Source organism: Thunnus thynnus, chromosome 14 (assembly GCF_963924715.1).
Source record: "Thunnus thynnus chromosome 14, fThuThy2.1, whole genome shotgun sequence".
In the NCBI taxonomy this organism is placed as follows: Eukaryota; Metazoa; Chordata; class Actinopteri; order Scombriformes; family Scombridae; genus Thunnus; species Thunnus thynnus.
This window is the reverse complement of record NC_089530.1, coordinates 2,514,900-2,534,325: the sequence shown is the minus strand read 5'-3', so window position 1 is coordinate 2,534,325 and position 19,426 is coordinate 2,514,900. Positions and strand designations below refer to the sequence as shown.

General features: G+C 38.0%; 1 protein-coding gene across 2 annotated transcripts; it reads right to left on the bottom strand.

Moving 5' to 3' along the window:
- Nucleotides 1–380: 380 nt before the first annotated feature.
- On the bottom strand, nucleotides 381–19,079 carry edaradd (EDAR-associated death domain). Of its 2 annotated transcripts, none has more exons than XM_067609313.1 (6): nucleotides 18,569–19,079; nucleotides 5,859–5,917; nucleotides 5,401–5,443; nucleotides 4,160–4,230; nucleotides 1,733–1,781; nucleotides 381–1,444 (listed from the first exon to the last, which is right to left on the bottom strand). In XM_067609313.1, the coding sequence occupies exons 1-6, from the start codon at nucleotides 18,588–18,590 to the stop codon at nucleotides 1,056–1,058; spliced, it is 633 nt and encodes a 210-aa protein (XP_067465414.1). In that variant the 5' UTR covers nucleotides 18,591–19,079; the 3' UTR covers nucleotides 381–1,055. The 2 variants fall into 2 exon arrangements, with proteins under 2 accessions (XP_067465414.1, XP_067465413.1); XM_067609312.1 differs by lacking the exon at nucleotides 18,569–19,079 and adding an exon at nucleotides 17,892–18,105.
- Nucleotides 19,080–19,426: the final 347 nt, after the last annotated feature.

Sequence of the window (19,426 nt, the reverse complement as noted above, 5' to 3'; positions counted from 1 at the left end):
ACACAGCCATATTACTCAAAGATTGTGGCATTAAGGATCAGTGTTATTTCCAAAAATAAAACAAAAATATTTTATGAAAAAATAAATACTCTGCCATTCTCTTTTTAAATTTTTTTTCATCAAGACATACAAAACAAGACTAATAGTCTACAGCTGTGCTAGCAGCTCTGTGAGGCTGTACTTATGGGCACAGTGGTGCTTTGAGCTAAATTTGAGCATGCTAACATGCTCATAATGTCAATGCTAACACACTGACATTCACGTGATGTTCACCATCTTACATTTGCTAATTAGCACTGAACACTGAGAATGTCATTAGTTTTGTGGGTATTTGGTCATAAACCAAAATGTTGGACAGATTGAAATTTTGGTGCTAGTGAAAAAGTCACGAGATCATTAAGTTTATTACAATTCAAGGAAACATGAATGTGAGTACCAGATTTCTCAAAAAAAAACCAACAAAAAAACAAAAACACACAAATGTGAACCTCATGGTGGTGCTAGATGGAAAGTCAGGGGATCAATAAAGTAATAACAATACATTGCCTGGGAACCATGAATGTCCATACAAAATTAAGAAAAGTCAGGGGATCACTAAAGTCAGTAAGATTCATCCTCTGGGGACCATGAATGTCTGTACAATATGTAATGGCAATCCATCCAATAGCCAATAGCTTTCAGTCTGGACCACAGTGGTGAGCCAACCAACCAACAGATAGTCAGACCAACATCTCCATCTCAAAAGCTATGTCGCTCATATGTCAAAAATGTTCAGCAAGCCAAACTGTTAATCAGTAGTAAACCTTGTTAGTGCTATGCAGTCTGTAAGATAATGTGCTACCTTAAGCACCAAGTGATTGACATTCTCCACAGAATCTTTTCAGTTGTTGGTCATTGTTGACTTTTGCCTAAAATCACTTGATAAAGTTACTAAAGTCAAAATTTGGCAAAATGTATCCAAGAGGAAGAGGAAATTCCTAACAAGTACAACCCTGACAGAAGAAAAAAAGAGAAACAGGATAAATATGCAAAGAGTCAATTGTGGGTGCAGCTGGTTAATGAGTCTGTTGCCAGCGTGATGGCCAGTCCTTCTCTATCCAGCTCTGCAGCAGTCGCAGCACATCAATGCGCTGGTAGATGCGGCAAAGTTCAGTGAGCTCAGTGACCGTCTTCTGGTTGTAGCGCAGCAGGAACTCCTGGGTAGGGCTGTGGGACAAAGAGCCCTGGGTCCGGTGCTCCAGCAGGGTCAGTTCATCGTAGCTCATCCCCCAGCGACTCGCAAAGTTCTTCCAGTTTTTGATGGTGCAGTGGTTTGGATCCAGTTTGAGCCGTAGTAAATCCAGGAGATCTTTGTCGTTCATGAGGTCGCTGATCTTGGGAGGAGGTGCTGGGCAGCAGCATTTCTCACAGGGACTGTTTAGTAACTGCAGTTCTTTGGGGAAGTCTAAACTCAGAGATTGACACGTAAAATGGAGTTAGCTCTAGATGTGTGCATTACAAATTAAACTATATTAACATCAAATTTAAAAAAGAATAAATGTAAGTTTAACTTTGTAGGGTGTTGTCACATCAATAACACCATGTTCCTGTTATTACACAACTTGCACATTCATACATTTTCAAAATGACATTTCCTTGATTCAGTGAGGCTGATGATGCTAGGAATATATTTGTCAATTTTCATGCGGAGTCATTTTGTAATGATTTTCCTATCATTATAAGAATAATATACCTGGTGAAGTAGATGTTGGGCAGGTGCATTCCTCACCATCTTCAACTGGCTATAACAAAGACAAAACACAAATCATTACTGTTCATACATGGTAAATGGGCTGCATTTATATAGTGCCTTTCTAGTCTTCCGACCACTCAAATAACTTCAAACACAGCTGTGCCTCTCTCTGGCAGTTTTTTTTTTCTCAATAGTTTGGTTGTAGCAGGTGCATGTCTCCTCTTATGTGAGTTATGTGCATTTTCACTGGCTTCTGCAAGTTAAACATGTCTCAACAAAAGCCACATTGCACACTACAGTACATCAAGACCAGACAGAGAAACAAGAAACTACCCCCCGAGCGATGTACACATTTTACACTGATGATAGGAAAGACTAGAATGGACAAATTCTTGCTTCTTCAATTACAAGTGCAAACTTTTCCTTTTATTGTATGTTTATTTTCAACAATACTGTCTTTTAGATATCTGCATGACAGAGAATGACAATAACACTCTGCCGTCTGTGTTCTTGCTCTGTTATTAGTGATACTCAAAGCTACCCCTTTCAGTTCAGTAGGACAAAACCACATCCTGTGTAGTCACAGCCGGAATTAGAAAGCACCCACAGGGTGTGTGCCTCTGCCAAGGTGGAGCAGAAATCTTTAAAGTTGTTATTTAAAAATAGATCTACATCATGATTCACATAGTAGTAATTAAATGGTGATTGCTGATTGGTTGAAGGTGGTCATTATACATACTCTCCATAAACACTCAACATTTCAACAGACTCATGACCACAAGCTGTGACCATTTTGAGTGATGATGTTATTGTAGCATCATCTGTGGATGAAATACCATAAAATTTTGCAGGATTGCTCAGAGTTCGATATGCACAACTTATTGTAGTTATTGTAGTTTATGTCAAATAGGTCACACCAACAAGAATCTGGCAACTGCATATAGTCACAGGGTGTGGCATATTAAATAATATAAAACTTTTATGGACTCATATACAGTTATTGTTATGTACCAAATTTGGTACTGGATAGAGTTTGTGTGGAAAGCATTGAAAGAACTGTACAAATGTGGCCTATAACGAGAGATTTGTCTTTCGACTGAGAAATCCATTCTTCACACTTCAGTAGAAATGAGCCCAATATTAAAGTAGGTAACGGATGTGGTTTTTGACACATTCTATTCTAACTAAGAGAAACATATAGCAGAGGACACCTCCTCAGAGGAAGTATTGATATGATGAAATAGTAATATGTTTTCTTTCCTACATGCGGAGGCTAGATTTTTTTTTCTCAGTGGTGAAAATAGTACAAAGTCTGTCATACACCCCTTTTAGTCCCACACAGTGACGCAGGTTAAACATGCATGGGTGGTCACTGTGAACACTGTGAAACAGTGTGATTCATCTATCCTGGCTTCTCAACCCTCCTCCTGAACTGGGTTGAAAGTGGGCTGGACACTATATGGCTTTCTATTAGCTATCAGTGAATCCTGACAATGTTATTTGATTGCCCTTTGAAATAAAGAAACAACACTTTCTCCCTCTTACAAATGAAAAGTTGAACTCAAAAGCAATAAAAAACCACCCATGCTCAAAGTCATTAATCTCAGAGGTTTTACTGCTACAGTTTTACTTGATCTGGTATGAAGAGGAAGTTATGGTGGCTAATATTAGCTAATGTTAGAAAACTATAGATAGATATTGCTGACATTCCTAGTTGGTTTGCTAACCTTATGACTTTTCCCTACTTGTGCTGATGTTACACCACATTTTAGCATTCACCATCCTCCCATAATTGTTGTTCCACAGAGGCTGTTACATAAGAGTCATTAAAAGTAAGCTTGCTTTAATAGTTTGTCTAAATTAAAACAAATTCACTTTTTTTTTTACGTTAGACCCTTGCAAAAAATATATATTAGACATAAGGATTTCAAGGATTCATTACAGTGGTGGACTGCCAGTCTGAAGGTGGGGACCATATTTTTCAGGTTTCATTTGTATATGTTGCCATGCTTTCTACTTTCTTTTTTACAACAAAGTGTTCTTTTTGAGAATGACCCCAATGACCAAAAAGACAAGAGTCTAACCAATTGATACATACAGTATATCACATATTTACATTCATGTAACTTCACATAGAATTAGCGGTTGGTGTAAATTTTCTATGACATAGGGAGAAAAGGAAAGATCAAGAGATGACTTGAGTGCACATGAGTGTGTGAATGAAATGAAACTACACTTTATATGATTGTTCTGTCATGTAATTCTGTGTGTATGGTTTTTCAGTGATACTACAGAATTACACCCACAGATCTGTGAAAGGTGACAATGACTTCATTGTCACCTCTCACAGTCATTGTTAAGATGCAGGTTGAGCGAGCGTTCAGTAGGCTTATGTGCATTTCCTGTATGAAAGGTGGTAGTACTGACCTGTCTTATCCTGTCAGAGGAGGGGCTCCGGTATCCAGAGGGCATGGAGGTCAGGTGGAGTGTCACTGCATCTGGTGGAGACACATTACTGACACCACTGACGAACATGCTTAAGCATTTTGACAGTAACAGAAGACAGTCCAAAATGTATGTACAGTAAATTAAATTAATTAAATAATTAATTATTTCCAGTTGCTTCAACTTTGCAGTTTTCTTTGATCGTTGTTAAACTGCTGTCAATGACACTCAAGACTTCCTGCACAGGTGTTTTAATGAAAAACTTTCCAGTGGCTTAAAGGGCACAAATCCCTCCCCTTCCTGGCAGGCTTTTACTTTTACTTTCAAATTCATGTTGTTTAATTAAACTGTATGGAATTCATGAGTGTGCAACTGTGTGTGTGTTTTCTTAGTTTTGAGGCTTTTCATACGATCTGCAGGAAGTACTGAGTTTCAGTGAGGGTATCTTAACAGTGATCAAAAAAATGCAAATGAGTAGGAGTGAATAGACTATTATTAGCAGTTACCAGTTACACTAATGAAGATTTTTGAGTAGATATACGGAAATGCAAACTAATTAATTTCCATCTGTTACAGGCCAAATGTTAAAATGGAAGGATCACATCAATTGATTAAGGAGATGTCTTTAAGTTTGGCATTAGAAAAACTGACTTACAAAGTAAGTGGTTAAGTTGAGGATTTTTATAAGATATGGGCACCTTTTTACATTTCATAACAGATCTGAGTGATGCCTACAATCAGACAAGGATTGGTGCAAGTGCTCACTTTCTTTGCCTCTTGTATTACAGAAAGCGTAACATAGATGTGAATAGGGAGGGAGAAGAGGATGATGACAGGATGGTACATATACTGATTTTTTGTCAAAGTTGTGCTTCTGAGATGTAAACCAATAAACACAGTCTGAAATAAAAATAAGTGATTAGAATTAATTAAGGAATGAAAACAGTATCTGTATATAAATGAAAAATGCAGAGTGGTAAGTCTCACTACACTGATGGAAGTAGTGCTGTGGAAATGTACATTTTCCTGAATTTACCATGTCATAGTAGAGGGAATTCCACCCCCATCAATGTTTTTTACCTGGCCTTTATTAGCAATCAGCCTTTATTTGTTCATGCTGACCGCTCTGCCATTATTTAAGTACTGCCTTTTTCTAGAGAATTTATGGGTATGTTTAAAATACGGTTTGTAAAAAGGACCACTGATTTGACTTTCTAACTTACCATGACGATCTGTCACTTGCACAGGATAATTGGCCTCCAATGACTGTGGGGGAGACAAGGACAGACAAGATAATATTAGAAAGTAAAATGACTGAAGCTAAAAAGAGAAACCTGAGAAACATGAGTTTTTGTGGGAGCTTTATATTCAGCCTCTTCATGGAACTGAGGCAACATTCAATATGCAGTCTGTAACTGTGGAAGAAAATGACTCTCTTGTGTGCAAAGACAGGGAACAGCCTGCTACAACTTGTTCCTCAATGAGCCCTCAGGCGCTAGCAATCACAGCACAGTGTGTTCAGTTATGGTACATTTCTTAGCAGATTATTGTAAGACTCTTCTTTTTAAGGAGGAACAATGACAAATGAGCATAAAGCAAACTGGAAAGAAGACAAGTTGAGACAATGAGACAGTCAAACAAACACATGGCAGGAGGCAAGAATAAATAAAAAGGTGCTCACGAATTCTGCCACAAAGCTGGTTGTGTCTGTGTCCTCCACAGGTTCAGAGCTGATTCTGTCTGTAAGCAAAAAGAAAAAAAGCTTCAGTGTTGCGTCTGAACATATATTGTCACCTCGACTCATTTCCTACATGTCCTTCCGCAGAGATACACAGAAAAGCCACATCCTCAACCTATCTGGCTTATTCTGGTATGTGAGTATCATGTAGTTCAGACATATATATGTAGACTTTAGATTTGGGTAGTACTGACACATCATGATCAGCAGCTGTGGAAGAAGTACTCAGATCCTTTAATCAAGTAAAAGTACCAATGCAGTAATGTAAAAATACTCCATTACAAGTAAAAGTCCTGCATGACAAAACCTACTTAAGTAAAAGTACATAAGTATTGTGAGCCTGATTTAGTTAAAGTATTGCAGTAAGAGAAGTGGTTTGGTCCCTCTGACTGATATATTATTATATATGACATCATTAGATTATTAATAATCTAATGATGTCAGCGTCAGATGATGTGCGTCAATTGACGCTCCTATGGCACACTGCAAGCTTCAGATTTGAAATTCAACCACAGAACAAGAAACAAAAAGAACAAAATGAAAAACCTGTGTTGACAGGTTTTTCATTTTGTTCTTTTTATTATTGCATTAGTTGGATGTAATGAATGAATGAAAAGGAGAAATGCAGAGGAGGGAAATGAAACTGAAATTAAGAGCGTCTATGTCCATCCAATCATCTGTTGACTGTTTGATGGTTATTTATTTATGCTTTAAAATGTAACTGCCGTAAAATAATCAGAATATAACGTATTATTTCTCTCATTCAGCGGTTTTGTTCTCACTACCGCTCGCTTTCTGTGCTCGACCACAGCCGTGCTATCTCTCTCTCGCTATCTCTCTGAGCCCGTGCTCAGCTGGTTTGTACTATCTACAGCTTAGGTCGCTGTGTCTGCATTTGACTCATTTGACGGATTTGACGCTTCAAAATTGAAACAAAGTCGGAGTAGGTGCGTCAAGGCAGTTTCACGCGCCTCATAATGCTTCAAGTGCGTGTTTGGCCATTGAAAACAACGGGACGCTTCCAGTGCGTTTAGGCCTTGAGTTCTAATACACAAATTTGTTTTCAGTTTTTTGACTTTTTCTCTAATCTTTGATTTTTGGTGAAATATTGGATCATTTGAACATTTATTGAAATGAAAGCATGTGAGAAGTTTAGAGGGAAAAATCACTATTTGGTGGAGCTGTTAACAACTCATAGACATGTGAAATGTGACCTCGACTACACACTGCTTTTTGTAAGATGTCAAAAGCCAAAAAGGTTGGAAACCACTGGTTTCATCTTTAACAATGTGTTGTATTTTAAAAGCTTGTTATATTATCCATTGTGTCAAATCTTCATCTGAAAAGTAACTAAAGCTGTTAAATAAATGTAGTGGAGTAGAAAGTACAATATTTCCTTCTGAAAGGTAGTGCAGAGGAAGTATAAAGTAGCATCACATGGAAATACAGTAAAGACAGTACAGTAAAACAGTAAAATTCAAACAGTAAAGTACAAGTACCTCAAAATTGTACTTAATTACAGTACTTGAGTAAATGTACCTAGTTACTTTCCACCACTGGTGATCAGATAACAAAGTAAACTATAAACTTGAAGCACAAGCAGACTTTTTCATGATATTGCTTGATGTCATTGCACTATTTTTATCTAGGTTATATAATTTTTGTCAAATAAAAAAGCATGAGGTGTGAGTTCAGGTGTGTTTATCCTCCACTTTGTCCCTGGATAAAGCAGACAAACTTGTAATAGCGCACAGCTTCTCAGAAACAATAAATACACTGTTCAGCAACAACATGGAAAACTCTTAAATCAAATGCCCTCCACACTGAAAAGGAATATTTCTTTTAACGAGCACATTCATGAATGAGTTGGGAGAGTAGCACAAAGGCAGCTTTTCAGCTCCAGAAAATACCTGGACGGGGCTATGTGGGCCTTCATCTGTCTACGTCACTGTAAAGCCATTGTATCCAAAGGGCTCCATATAAAGAACTGCTCTGGCCTTTCTTGGGTTACACTCTATGACGATGAAACTTTAATTTGCATGGGAAACTAGAATTAGGATTAAGTGATCAGGTGTAAGCAGGCCGTTTCCTACATGCAGCTTTCAAGGTGTTGTTTACCTGAGAAAGAGCAGTCATGTATGTAGGTCACAGAGAGATTTTAACCAGCCTCTACAGTATGTCAACCTAAAAATCACTCACATCTCCCCCGTTTGAAACAATGCAAGGCAGTAATTCTGGCACAACAGGGGGAAATTATTGTTACTTTTCAAATATTTTTTTCTTTCATAACACTCATGTAAGATTTTAGCAAAAATATCTTTAACAGATTCCTACTTTCAGTGTTCAAAAACATGATATTTTATACCTTATGTCAACAAATCACATCTGCAAACCAAAACCAACCAACTGATCTACTGATAGCCTTACAAAGCCTGATATAACTTATTCTTCTATTCCTTAGAACTCCATTGTTGTCAAAAAACGGTTAAAAACACATCAGTGAGACACGTTCCTTCATCACCATGAACACACTCATTTTAGTTTATTATGACTCAATCACACACACACACCATCCTGCTGCCAGAAATACTCACTAGAGCATCAAATGTGGATTCATCCACTGCTGAACAGTCCCAAACAAATGCATTATTTCCCTCTGTTTGAGTAACTTTTCAATAAGAGAAACACATATTAACACCATACAATTCCAATTCAAACTGTAGTTGTTGTTTCTGTATTGTGAAATATGTTACCAATGTCTGGTGAGAGCAATAAGAGTCAAAGTGGACTAAGTGGACACACACACACACATACACGCAAATTCCTCTGCACAAGGTCTGATGTCTAAAGGCATGAATATAAAAACACCTAAACATAAACAGCATACACACACAAAAAAAAAAAAAATCAAATAAAGAATACATATAGAAAGAATGTAAAAGCACTGTGAAGTATCAGATCATTTTAACATTTCAGATAGTCCAGGGATTTTCCTAAGTCATTATCATAAGCCTTATCAATGAGTGGGAGCTCAAAACACCATGTACTGTAGATCTAACATGTCAAAGTGCTATTTTTCCAGTGTATTGTTCTGCATTTCCTAGCACTTACTATGCGTACTTCGACTGTCGTGTCTAACAATGACGGTGGATTTCTCTTTCTGGAGAAAGAAACGTTTTAACCAAAGTACGTGACAGCCAGTGTAATCTATTAAAGTGGAAATGATGGGTAAATTCCCATTACCATGGTCTCTGTAGACCTGCCCACACACGACTACTAGGAAATATTGACATGTTGCACTTTGCTTCCTTGTTGCTTTTAGACTCTATTTCAAGAAAGGAACTAGTTATTGGGTATTTGAGCTTGGAATCAATTCATGGGGGATCCTGCTATGACATTCAGTCAAGCCACCTTCATTATTACATTTTTTGTGCACAATAAAACTTTTCACATAGATCTATGGAAATTTCAAGGTACTAGCCTGGGCTAATGCCCAGGCTTTTTAAATAAGTCACCATACCACTAGCTTTGGTGAGGCAAATTTGTGATTTGTGATACTGGGTGCTATAAAAATTAGGATTATATTGTGATTAGATGTCTTAAAACCTTACTATGTGCGTGCTCTTGTTTTTGCATGTCATGTTGAATGTTCCTGTTCTGCTCTGCAAGAGTTGCAGAAACAGCAAACAAGGGGTTTTCAGATAAAACAGCACACAGTACTTTAACTGCTCTTGCGAAATCTGTAAATTATCTCAAAATCAACTGTGCTATAGTAAAAGTTTATATTCTTGTACTTTTGGACCTAAGCATCTCCTTGGATACTGTTGATAACATTCTCATTCAACAGAAAAATGGGTAGGAGTTTGCAAGCACAGCCCTGAGCTGGTTACAGACCTATAAATTAGATTTCAACTTTGTCATCTCAATTTAAAGCTTATCATCATCTTCAAAGAACAAACATGTGACATTAGGTGCCACAAGGTTCTGTCCTGGGTCCATTACTTTTCAGTCTTTGTGTGTGACCACTAGGGCTCTTCGTCTGTAAGCAATGTCAACAAAGCTATGCAGGTGACATCCAACTCTATATAAGTGTCGATCTTGATACAACACAACCCTATCAGCAGACAAAAAGGTACTAATATTGTATACAGCAAATAAAATATGGTTAAGGTATGTTTAGGGTTTGGCTACAAAAACACTTGGTTAAGGTTAGAAAAAGGTTTCAAAGTTAAAGACAAATGTTTAATTGCAGGTCTGTGATGAAACATTGACTCTGGTTTCTTGTGTGAAAGTTGGGCACACTACATGCTCATCCACCACCCTCACTTCTACTTGTCACATAAAGGGCACATTATTTTCTGTGATGGTGCTGAAATCTCTGAAATTTCAGACATCAGGAAAAAAAGATTGTAGCTATTGGTGCATAAGACCAAAGACAGGAACTGTGTCTACAATTTACTACAATATCTCTACACAATCTAACATTCCAGCAGTTAACCGTCAAATCTCAAATGTCCTTAAATGTGCCAAGAAAGCAAGTTTTCAAATCTGTCCCTACATGCAATAGCATTAACACATCATGAAAGTGTAAAATAAAGGCAAGACATTGTAGGATTTAAATATCTTCAACTGATTCCAGTAGCATACAACTGAAAGGAATATAAACCAATGGCTGCATGCAAGGTAAAACTAACTGAAACGTTTTTGTATTATGTACTATGTATGTAAAATATGGGTGATTTGCACTTAATCAGCTAAAACTTAACATTGAACCCCCTGAGAGGTATTCCCCTTTAAATACAGTGCATCAAGTATTAGGACTTAAAGCTAGTCACCCAATTATCAAGTGTAAGTCAAACCCCAGATCAGTTGAGCATTGTTTCACCCTCTCTAGGAATGCAAGGGCATGTAACTGCACGCTCTGGATAAAGTTCAAGAGATGAAATATAAACCACATCATAATACATTGCTTAGGGGCCATAATTCCACGCAGGTGAACCCAGCTTGTCTCCATTTTGACCACCCATGTCTCCTATGAAAGGATAAAGTGCAGTTTCTAAGCAGCCTGTGTAGTGGGCCGTTTGCTTTGTCATGAGTTTGTTTCCACGCATGACTGGAGGTGAATGGCATGCCAATACCTGACCCAGGCCACAGTGCAGTCTAGACTGAGAGCAGCTATATACTGTACACACCTTGTATGTACAATCTTAGCTGATAGTGGGTGGTAAGCATGTCTCTCTCTGTGTGTTTGCGTATATTCTGGAGCTGCACAGGATTTGACTGTTATATTCATGCTTATACTACCTCTTCAATTGCATATCACCTAATCAGCATGGATGTTTCTCCCCAATCACAGGCACACAAAAAAATTCAGCAAAAACCTGGCGTGTACTTTTTAACAGCTTAATGTAGTAAAGTGCCTCTACAACTGAATAGGTGCAGCCGGAAACTTGGCCTTCAAGTAACATTACAGGAAGTTATGCTTATTCGCTCTCTTTCTGAGAGAAAATGAGAAGACTGATATCACTATTATGTCTGTGTGTTAGTACAGAGCTGGAGTCAGGACAATGTTAGCCTAGCTAAGCATAAAGACTGGAAGCAGGGGCAAACAGCTAGCCCTGTCCAAAGTGAGAAAATACAGCTATATCAACACATCTGAAGCTCACTAATGGACACAGTGTATATAATACGTTCAACCCCTACATAGAGATGTAAAAACAACATGGCATGAGCTGGAACTATTTGTTTAAGAATCGAAGCTTCACCAATCTTATGTAAGACTGTGCTCTATAGCTGGAGATGCTGCACAAAAATGCTGCGTGAATTAAACTAGCCCCCAGTAATGGGCTGTGAGGTGATTTTGGTACAGTGGTCACACTCAGTATTGTAACTTCATGACACATACTGGCCCAAAAAGCATTTTCCCCATGTGTGATCATTCGAAAAGGAGCAACTGTAAAGCAGCAAACACATTTTTCTTAGCGTCAGCAACACTCTGAAATAACTCTTTGATCCATTCCGTCCAATAACAGTTGGAAAGTCTAGAAGAGCCACATCATTTAAATTATTTCATCCCATTCATGTGAGCCGGCTCTGCCAGTGCAAGTTTCAGAGGCTCATGTTCGGCTGGAGAAAGACTCTAATGAGCATGCTCTGTGGGTCAAAAAACACAGAGGTGTCAGGAAGAGACTTTTTCAGTGTATGTTCTGGATGAGAAATCTTCATAGGAATGAATAGGGTGCCATCTTTGAACACAATAACCTATCCAGTTCACCTTAATAAATCCACAGGATGGATTAACTGTGTAAAGAAATAAGTAGTTTCATCAAACCTTTGAGCACAACAAACTAAATTTTATTTACCTCCATTGTACTGGGGTGGAGGCAGAAACCTCAGAAACAGATAACTCAAAACCCAGAAAAATAAAACAAAAACTATCTGAATGGTAGATACAATGAGAAAATATGTTTTTGTGAAATTTGGCTGAACCAACCTTTTTAAACACAGGCAAAGCCTTCAGAAAAGACTTCTTTTAAGTTTCAGTGGACAGATCAACTTTAAAGCAAACATATATCCATTAGCATCAGCCTCTAAAAACCCATATTAGTCTGACTGTAAACCTGCAGGCCCAAAGCTATTTAAGTCAGGTTCAACAGTTTCCAGCCACTGTGCTGAAAAGGTTGCAACAAGGGTTTTCGTTTTCAGCATTTAGCTGATGGAGCTAACAACTAGCCTAACAACATGTGTTGAAACATCTGATGTTTGGTAAATTCATGATTAATCTGTTGACTTCAGATTAATACTTGTTCTTCTTCTTTGTCATCCACAGAGATGACTGCTGATTGGTACCAATGTCATAGCAACAGACTCATGTTTACCATCAGCATGAATATGTCAGTGGCTTTGCAGTTGAGGTTTTATGTACTACTGCTTTTTTTACTGCTTCTGAATTACCAAAAATCTATTGGAAAATACTATATACTCGCTTAGCTTAGCACACTCTGACATAAACTGTCGGTTACTTGATAATAATAACAGAATGTGCGCTGTTGCGTTAACTTTTTCATAAGGTGTCCAAATAGAGAAAATAAATTCTATTAAGCTACAACTGAACTGGCAGTCATTTTGAATCTCCACTTTAAACATTAGACCAAACATTTTAAACTGAACTGAAACTCTACATCCTGGCTCAGCTTATAGATTTACTCAAGCTCTGCCATAAATTACAGTTTAGTAATGGCGAATGGAACTACAGTGTATACTTGGATAATACAGGATTGCAGACAAACAGCCATTAGCCCGCAGTATGACTAAGGACATGTTCATTATCTCGTGCCAAACACAAGGTGTGTGTGTGAAAGTGGTGCAAGTAACTACTGACAGGAAAAAACAGAGTTGGCTGCACTTGAACGTAAAGGAAATTACACAGTGTTCACATGCAAATACACATGCCATGAGATTATATTTGCGTCTCTGGTGAGACAGCAGATGTTTAACAACCATCAATCTGGCTCTCATCCACAATAATGAGATAACAGTGATGATTCTGTTGGTAATTTCTGTCACTGAAAATGAGACTGAAATAAAAAGCGATGTATATCATATGTTCATAGATGTGTTGTTTCGTATGAGTCATATGAATCATATATAGACAATGCTGAGTTGAGGAGGGGAAAATAAAACATCCTTTACAAGGGTTTATATAAAGTTGTAACAAATGAATTTATAAAGGGTTAATAAATTATTTCCTAATGCTGTATAAACCAGTAATAAGACTACTTACTTAAGTCCACTACATTTTAATGTACTGATAAGCTGATATAAGGACATTTTTAATTGTTTACTTATGTACAGTATTTTAAATTTAGAATTTCTCCTATGAGGACATATTTTATATTATTACAGCTGTGTTTTATATATTGTATATTATACATTGTCATTTATTATCTGTTTATACAGCAGCCTCCACTTATGGCTGCCCACAGGAGGAGTTATAGTTGTTAACAAATACATTAATAAACACTTATATCTGCTAACAACTAGTGTTGGACACCATTTATCTATTTAAATGTTTATAGACTGACTATATATGCTAAATAGGGGGACTTAAAGTAAAGTCACGGCTGAGATGTAGCAGGGCTCAGTGGAACGTGGAAGTTCTCCACACACACAGTAAGTGCAAACAGATAACATCTGTACAGGTACATGACTGTTTGGGGGCATATAAAACTGATTCCAGTGATATATTTGTGCAAATAATGAGGCAAAAATTTGCCTCAAACATCTTTAGACTGAATTATTTGGTGGCTCATCAAAAATGTCTTTGGTGGGTTAAGTTTTGAAGGGGGTAAATTTAGACTTTTGACGTCAGTATTTCTAAAATCCTGGCTACAGCATGTTTGCCAGGTTGTGTAGGAATCCTTTTGGTGATGCTCTGTCATCATGACTTCCTTTGTCTTTTTTTAGCTCACTATTTAGATCAGGTGGGGGTGAAAAAATATAAAGGGCACCTGATACATTTAATGTCATCAGCAGAAAACAGCGATAGTTGGTAAAAAGGCTACATCATCAATTTTTAACATTTTATAGGGTGATTCAGAATATAAGGAAACAACAACTTAGTATTAAAAAGGATTTATTTTTTAAACATTTACTTTGCAAACATCTCTGTACTAAAATACAGGGAATGGGTAATGTTTTAAATGTTTATCTCTCAAACACATCTGTAGTAAAAACATGGAACTATTAACATTTTGAGAATTAGCTGTTTTGAGCAGTCTTGACAGGGAAGCAAGAAGCAAGATAGGTAAAATAAAAGGACATTTCTTTTGGCCACGGGTTTGTAAATGTTAATGACCTCGTTACGGTCGATTGTGATGTCCCTCTCAATGGAACTATATCTGTTTCTAAGCTGGGTCTTGATCAGCTTCAGTTTGGAGAATAAGCGCTCGACTGATGCAGTTGTCACTGGCAATGTAGCATCTATTTTGGGGAGTTTTGTCAGCTTTGGAAAGACTGTGACCACATAAGCATAGCTTCGACATTGCTGGTAGGGAGAGCATAGGAAGAGTGGGACACCTTCAGTTCAGTGACAATACTGTCGATACAGATTTGGCAAACATCCTTGAAAGATGGCAGCTCTTGTGCCTTTCCAGTTACTTGGGGTGGCAAGGCACTGACATACAGCACTAGAACTGAACTGGCCCTCTTGCCTTTGTCCTGTATGTTTTTACCCCTACAAAGGAAGTTATGTTTTTACTCCTCTCTGTTTTTCTGTCTGTTAGCAGGGTTACTCAAAAGGTTCTCTTCCAGATTTCATAACAATTTCATGACAGAATACATTTTTAAAACTTTTTAACATGCCTACTGGGCATCCCTCTAATTGCTAATGGCTAATGCAAACATACCTTTATCTCTCTCATCTCCCCCCCTGCTGCCTCTAGCGGCATTTTGAAGATCCCTTTGTATTGTTGTCAATTTTCTGTCTCTTCTTGGCATTCTATAATCATAGGTAACCTAATGCTAATCTCCCTCTCCACAAGTGCAAGTTAATCCAAGCTAAAGAGTTGTAAACATATTTTGAATAGAGAATGATGTCCTACTACACTACAAGGTTGATTTCCAGTTTGCACCAAATATTTAGTATAGAGACGGCTAAGTATGTCTCTAGCTAGCTAGCTACTACCATCTAACATATTGTTTAGCATGTTATACAGCTTTGGACAGGCCCGAACATAAAACCAATGTAGAAAATACAGTCTACATACTTTAGTAATGCATCCTTAATAAAATTGAATCCATACACTTGTTTTAATTGTAAGAAAAACCTTGCTATGTGACCTACTTCACAAATCTTAATAGGATCAAGGTTACAGCTTAGACTGCACTGACCATGGATGTATTATAAGAGCTGGATACCGGACTAAAAATGGCGCCCATTCAGGCCTATAGGAATTGCTCGCCTGGCGCATACGCCAAAAAAAAGTTTCTAGCTTCCGGGTTTGCTTCGTGTTGTGCGGCCCACTGAATATGCGCAGTAGTGTTTCCCCTGCTGGCCCCGCCCACGAGTTCCCGCTCGGCCCATAGACATTTACATTGTGATGACGTCACAGATTTTTGAATCACTTTTCTCGGCTTGAGGAAAGTTTTACAAATATAAAACCTCCATGAATAAAAGTTCATAATAGAAAGAGTCATAATTGACGTTGTTTGTAGTTTGAGGTGTCCTGTAAACAGTTTTACAGACGTCTGTTTTACAATAGTGGTCTATGGGGAAAATCCTTTTTGGGCCACAGGGGGATTTTTTGCTGAAATACCGCGAGTGGCCACTGGGAAAAATTGGCTGCAAGGATGAGCGGCGGCGCCCTATCCAACTCTTATTATACATCCATGGCACTGACCCAAACAATCTAAAGGGGTGTAACTGAGAGTGGTGCTGTACCAAAATCAACTGAATGGAATAATGTCAGCTACAACAACTACATGTTTTTAAGAGTGCTTTATTTTTCTAAAGGTCAGCTGACATAAAGGATTCAATTATTTCTACCATAATGGCCAGTTTACTCAATTGTAAGGGCATCTTACATGGCAAAGTATCTCATGTTCTTCACTGGAAGGGCACTTCACCCCTTCTTTCTCCCATAAAGTGCACCCAGCTCTGTGCTTCAGTTTTTGTTCAATAGAGGGCCACCCATACAGAACCTCCAGCTCACCCCATTACAAGGGCATCTCATAGGGCACTGCATTATATACTCTTCATTCTTCATGCATTTGCTGTCGGGGGTTCTTTACTGGGCACTACTGCATTTTCTTCACCTGAAAGGGCACCCATGAGGGCACTTTATTCCAGACTGTCACATATAGAAGCACTCTATAAGCCATTTCATCCTGATTTACCCATAATTAAGACAGTCATTACAGAACTTTGGTATGTTTTCTCATTTGTGCTGGCACCACAGAGGGTATTTTATCATACTATGGGGGGCTGTGGTTTAAACTTTTAAGAAAACAGTAAAAATGTGTAGTAAAAATTTGTTTGCCACAACCTGGCAACCCAAATGTTTTTCTTATAAATGGCTTGGGGCTGCTCTATAAAGCATTAGTAAGTGATTTATTAAGCATTAATAAAGCCATTAGTTACAGCTTGTAAAGCGTTATTAGAAAGTGGTATAAATAAATTCCATTTAATTTGCAATACCACAAACCTGGAGTGAAATGCTCTACATACAAACACTCTCCCTACAGGTGCTGACTATATAACCTCTCCAGGTTAAGTTGTTTGATTCAGACTATCCAGAGATGAGTCTAGTTGGATGACAGTAAAATGCAATGTTTTTAAAGGTAAGCCAGTTGTGACCCTTGTGCTGCTTTTATGTGAAACACTGACACTACAAAACATTCATATGAATGAGGTTAAAGACAACCTGTACTCTGATAATGACTCCCACACCACATATGTGGCCACTGAAAGATATTAACCCTTTGTTCTGTTAATACTCATTTCCAATCAGTCTCACAGGATGGGTGAAGGTCACATGTTTGTTTGCAGTTTTACTTTACAACAGATGTCATCAGCTAAATGGCCATCGGGTTTTCCATCACTACAGGGAATTTTTAAGTTGTGGAAACTTTTCTGGCTGTGGTTACAAACGGCTCATCATCAAACGCTTGCTGGTTTCCCCAAATTAAATTCCAGCGAAGTAAAATGTTCCAAAAAAAAAAAACCGATCTAATAAGCTATTTAAAAATATTAAAAATATCAAAAATTGTATTTTTGTCGCTCAAATAAAAACAGTAGGCTACTTCTGACAGATAATATGACAAATTTAGGAGGTCTCAGAATTACAGTTTGCAATTCACTTGACATATCAACTAAATCACCATAACATATGAGTAGGCCCACCGTAAACTACCTGATATAATGATATGCTACTGAGTGCAGGAAGACAATATGGGACAATTGGATAATTTACTTACCAAATGGTTCCTTACACGCCCTCAAACTGCTCATTTTTGAGGCTGTGAAGTCTCCCATGCAGGGAAATGTAGCAGGACAGGATATAAACTTTCTCTATTAAATGAAAGACTGAAGACAGACAGTATTCCTGTACTCTTGGGTAGGAGAAATCGCCAGTGCCAGCCCCGCGGCGGCGGCTCACACTAATGAAACACCTTCAGTGATGAAAAGGTACTAGGATTAATGCTAGCTTCAATGTGCCCTCGGAAATTCTAACTCTCTATCTCTGAGATCGCTTAGCCAACCACTTGACTTCTAGACCTCACTGGAAGGTGGAGCTTTATAACACAATACAAGTAAAAACAAGTTATTTTGATTGGTAATTAAACGACAGGGTGGTACTGTGCTGAAGCAGCAAAACTGAATGTGAAAAGCTGTAAAATTACTAACAAAAACCCCCATAAAAACAAACAAACAAACAAAAAAACCCAATGTCAGACCCCCTTGTTAGTAGATTGAATTATGCAATATATATTTCATTTCAAATATACAGTGTATATATCCAGTTTGTGTTCTGGTTTCTAATACATTTGATTGTAGTATGTATATTATTACAGAAGTCCATCTTTCTCTATTAGATTTAGTAGTTTAGTATTTTGCGTTGCAAGCGAGCTGCAATATTCTCCGTGCAATTTACCTCTTTCAACCTTTGCTTCCATTGCTCCAGAGTTGGAAGGTTTGGCTTAAACCAGTTAATGGTGATCATTTTATGGGATATGAATACCAGAACTCTAAGCATGTATATTTTTATTTTTTATCCAATATGTCTGTATGGGGAGGGGGGGATGTGCTTCCCTCCAGTAATGCTGCGGCTAACGCTCCGCTAGCCTCCCAGCTAACGTTAACCCCGGTTCTGCACGTGGATCCAACCCGGTTTGTTATTCAAGTTAAAGTGGGAAGAAGCAGCGGGTCTGACGGGCAGCTTGAGTGAAGTGGAGCCTGCGGAAGAAGCACCGGGACCGTCAGAGTGAAACAGTCCATGGAGGGAAGCACAGTAAGGCGGCGGAGGAGATGGCAACAAATCGGCCTCTCATAATCGGCAGAAATGGCTGATGCCGATATTTCATTTTAGAGCTTTTATCGGCCGATACCGATGACGTGCTGATAATATCGTGCATCCCTAATAAAAATGCTACAAAATTTAGTTTTCTTTAAAGGTTCCTATTATTGTTCAAAGAAAAGTACAGCCTTAGTGTCAGAAATGTTGTACCAGTAACTCTAAATAAAAACTAAAGTGTCAGACTTTTGAACAGTCCCGTCCCCCTTTCATTAAATCTAACTACCTTTCTCTCCCTAAATGATATATCATTGGTGGTTTTTATAACTTTAGTCAGCACTAATTATGGGTTATATAATTATTATAAGGCAGATAGTGTATTATCACCACAATTAAATACCTGGAACATGAAGAAAAACATTACATTTTGAATGTTGAGGCTGGGGTCAAGGATTGTGTTATCAGAGATTTTTTGCTGATATTAGTTGCCTACTGCTG

What these genes read in the sequence shown, in the direction of transcription:
- edaradd (XM_067609312.1), bottom strand. Translation starts at nt 17,949, where the DNA reads ATGGGAGACTTCACAGCCTCAAAAATGAGCAGTTTGAGGGCGTGTAAG. An exon ending in GCAAGTGACAGATCGTCATG is followed by an intron (nt 4,231 to 5,400) that starts GTAAGTTAGAAA and finishes TGTCTCCACCAG; the next exon opens with ATGCAGTGACACTCCACCTG. An exon ending in CCTCTGACAGGATAAGACAG is followed by an intron (nt 1,782 to 4,159) that starts GTCAGTACTACC and finishes TCTTTGTTATAG; the next exon opens with CCAGTTGAAGATGGTGAGGA.